We start from the raw sequence: 3,259 nt of genomic DNA, 5'->3' as shown, positions 1-3,259 counted from the left end.
TTTTTTTAAAGATGACCGGTAAGGGGATCTCAACCCTTGGCTTGGTGTTGTCAGCACCACGCTCAGCCAGTGAGCAAATTGGCCATCCCTATATAGGATCCGAACCCGTGGCCTTGGTGTTATCAGCACCGCACTCTACCGAGTGAGCCACGGGCCGGCCTGGGTTCTGTACTTTTTTTTTTTTTAAAGATGACCGGTAAGGGGATCTCAACCCTTGGCTTGGTGTTGTCAGCACCACGCTCAGCCAGTGAGCAAATTGGCCATCCCTATATAGGATCCGAACCCGTGGCCTTGGTGTTATCAGCACCGCACTCTACCGAGTGAGCCACGGGCCGGCCTGGGTTCTGTACTTTTTTTTTTTTTAAAGATGACCGGTAAGGGGATCTCAACCCTTGGCTTGGTGTTGTCAGCACCACGCTCAGCCAGTGAGCAAATTGGCCATCCCTATATAGGATCCGAACCCGTGGCCTTGGTGTTATCAGCACCGCACTCTACCGAGTGAGCCACGGGCCGGCCTGGGTTCTGTACTTTTTTTTTTTTTAAAGATGACCGGTAAGGGGATCTCAACCCTTGGCTTGGTGTTGTCAGCACCACGCTCAGCCAGTGAGCAAATTGGCCATCCCTATATAGGATCCGAACCCGCGGCCTTGGTGTTATCAGTACCGCACTCTCCCGAGTGAGCCACGGGCCGGCCCTCATAAATCACCTTTAAGAAAACTTTCTTAATGTTCTAGATCAAAAGAGGCTAAAGAGACAGGACAACTAAATGCAACATCTGATTTTATCCTGAGTCTTGTTCTGGAGGACAAACATAGGCTATAAAAAGCACTATCGGGTCAACTGATAAAATCAGAAAATAGAAAGTAGATTAGATACAAACATTGTATCAATATAAATTTATGGAATTGATAACTAAACTGTGATTAAATGAAAGAATATCACTAATCTTAGGAAATGCAGTATTTAAAGGTAAAGGGCCATGACGTATGTAACTTACCCTCAAATGATTCAGAGAAAAATCACGTGTGTGTGTTTATACATGCATATGTATATACACTCACACACATACACATAGAGGGAGTAAGATAATAAAGCACATGGGGTAAAATGTTAACAGCAGATGAATCTGATAAAAGGGTATATTGATGTTCTTTGTATTACTTTATTTCTCCAGGTCTTTGAGAGTTTGGAATTACCTTCAAATCAAAAGTTAAAAAAAAAAAAAAAAAAAACACACTTTTCCTTTTTTTTTTTTTTTTTTTTGTTGGCTGGCCAGTATGGGGATCCAAACCCATGACCTTAGTGTTATAAGGCTGCACTCTAAATAACTGAGCTAACCAGCCAGCCCCTCCCCCCAAAAGACTTCAAGAGAAGACTGTGCCCCATTTGGAGGGTGCTCTTCTGCCCCACCTCTTCTGTGACCACCCCCCCCTTTTTCTTAAAATAAAAAGATGACTGGTAAGGGGATCTTCACCCTTGACTTGGTGTTGTCAGCACCACACTCTCCCAAGTGAGCTAACCAGCCATCTCTATATAGGGATCCGAACCTGTGGCCTTGGTGTTATCAGCACCACACTCTCCCAAGTGAGCCATGGGCCGGCCCTCTGTGACCCCAATTCTGACCTGCAAGCCCACACCATGCCCCCCTCCTCTGAATTCTCAGAGCACCTCTCTATGTGCCCCTCCCCTGTACCTGGCATAAAGACCTCCTCATTTCATTCTCTTTCTGTGAGTACACGTCTTGTCTCTCCAGGAAGACTGTGGGCTTCCTGGGGACTGAGCTCAAACTTACCACCCTCTGCTCTTGTGCCCAAAGTGCTGCTGACTCCTGCTCAGCTCATCGCAGCCTTCGCTTCCTCCAGGGAGTCTCCCCAGCCTCCGGATGGGTTTAGTTGCCTCCTTGGGCCTCCCCCAGCCTCCAATCACTCTGTGGTGACAGTGCCCATTAACTCCTTTCTCTCACTTGAAGGGGACCTCCATGAAGGCAGGTCCTGCCCATCAGAAGCTGCTTGATAAGTATTAGTTGAACAACTAAGAAGAGGTAGTCTCTTTTTGCTTTCCCAAAGGCCTTTGTGCCTTTTCAAATGCTGTTCCCTCTGCCTGGAACTTTTTCCCTTCCTTTTTGCCTACTCTCCTATAACTCAGTCCTTCTCAACCCACGAACTCAACTTAAATATAACTTCTTTTCTGCTTCTCCAAGTCTTGGCCAAGTTCCCTATGATCACACTTCCTTGGCAACCTACACCTCTCCATCCTAAATCTATTTATCTTCTTTTATTTGTCTTTCCTGCCAGACCATAAAACTCCAAGGAAAGTCATTGTTGTAATTCCCAGCATGGTGCCTGGCATATACAGTTGATCAATAACTATTTGCTGGCTGGCTGGATGGATGGATGAACGGATGGAGGGATGGTTGGATGGACCAGTGAATGGACAGATTGACAGAAGGATCAATTAATATGGAGCAGTTGGACAATTTTTTTGGCCACCACCAGAGGGCAGCATGCCACAACCAAACCACCCCACCTTTGGGTAGGACTGCCAGACGGACAGATCCCTAGTCCTCACTCCCTCCTAATGACTCAGACAGGAGGGCAGACCACAGAGAAGATGCAACACCCAAACAGCCCCTCCTAGACCCGGAAGCAGTTCTGGGCCAAAAGCAGCTGGTGTAGGCCTAGCACATACCCAGCATGCCAATACCGAGCATGAAGGCGTCCATTCCGTAGGGCATGACTCGAGACCTGCCTCGGGCTGAGCCCGTGGGCGACATCACCTCCTTTGGCTGAGCTTTCTTACATTCCACCTGCAATGAGACCTGGCGGTTAGTCCTTCCTACAGACATAGAGTCACTGTCCTTCCTGTTCCCTGGCAGTCCTCCTTATTATTAATTTCATAGTTACCATTTGTGGGGCACTTACTATGTGTTAGGCACGGTTTTTGTGGCTTTGCATGCAATACTTCATCGAAAGCTTACACCAACCCTATGATGGAGGTGCTAGGGTCACTCCCATTTTACAGATGTGAAAACAGACTCAGAGAGCGGACATCATCTCTCCCAATTAACCTCCATATGACACTGCCATCCTGTCTAGATTTTCCAGCTCTGCCCTGCTCACTGTGAGGTCCCCTGCCTGCCTCCAGAACCCTCAGAGCTTCCCTGGCTGGCTCAGCCTGGAGCCTTCATCTCTTGCTGCACTTCCGCCCCCATCCAATCCCAACTCACCATTTTTTTTTTTTTTTTGTCTTTTTCCGTGTC

The 3,259-nt window shown here is 47.5% G+C and overlaps 1 protein-coding gene across 1 annotated transcript in view; it reads right to left on the bottom strand.

Annotated features, from left to right (window-relative positions):
• MSI1 (musashi RNA-binding protein 1) overlaps positions 1-3,259 on the bottom strand; it is a 20,275-nt gene that overhangs the window by 5,809 nt on the left and 11,207 nt on the right. Inside the window, exon 6 of the mRNA XM_008569371.1 lies at positions 2,689-2,835. Coding sequence (XP_008567593.1) covers positions 2,689-2,835 — 147 coding nt within the window. The remainder of the gene's footprint in view (positions 1-2,688; positions 2,836-3,259) is intronic.

Source organism: Galeopterus variegatus, unplaced genomic scaffold (assembly GCF_000696425.1).
Source record: "Galeopterus variegatus unplaced genomic scaffold, G_variegatus-3.0.2 Scaffold487, whole genome shotgun sequence".
NCBI classification, from domain to species: Eukaryota; Metazoa; Chordata; class Mammalia; order Dermoptera; family Cynocephalidae; genus Galeopterus; species Galeopterus variegatus.
Note: the sequence above shows the minus strand (reverse complement) of the source record. Positions and strands in the feature narration are given on the sequence as shown.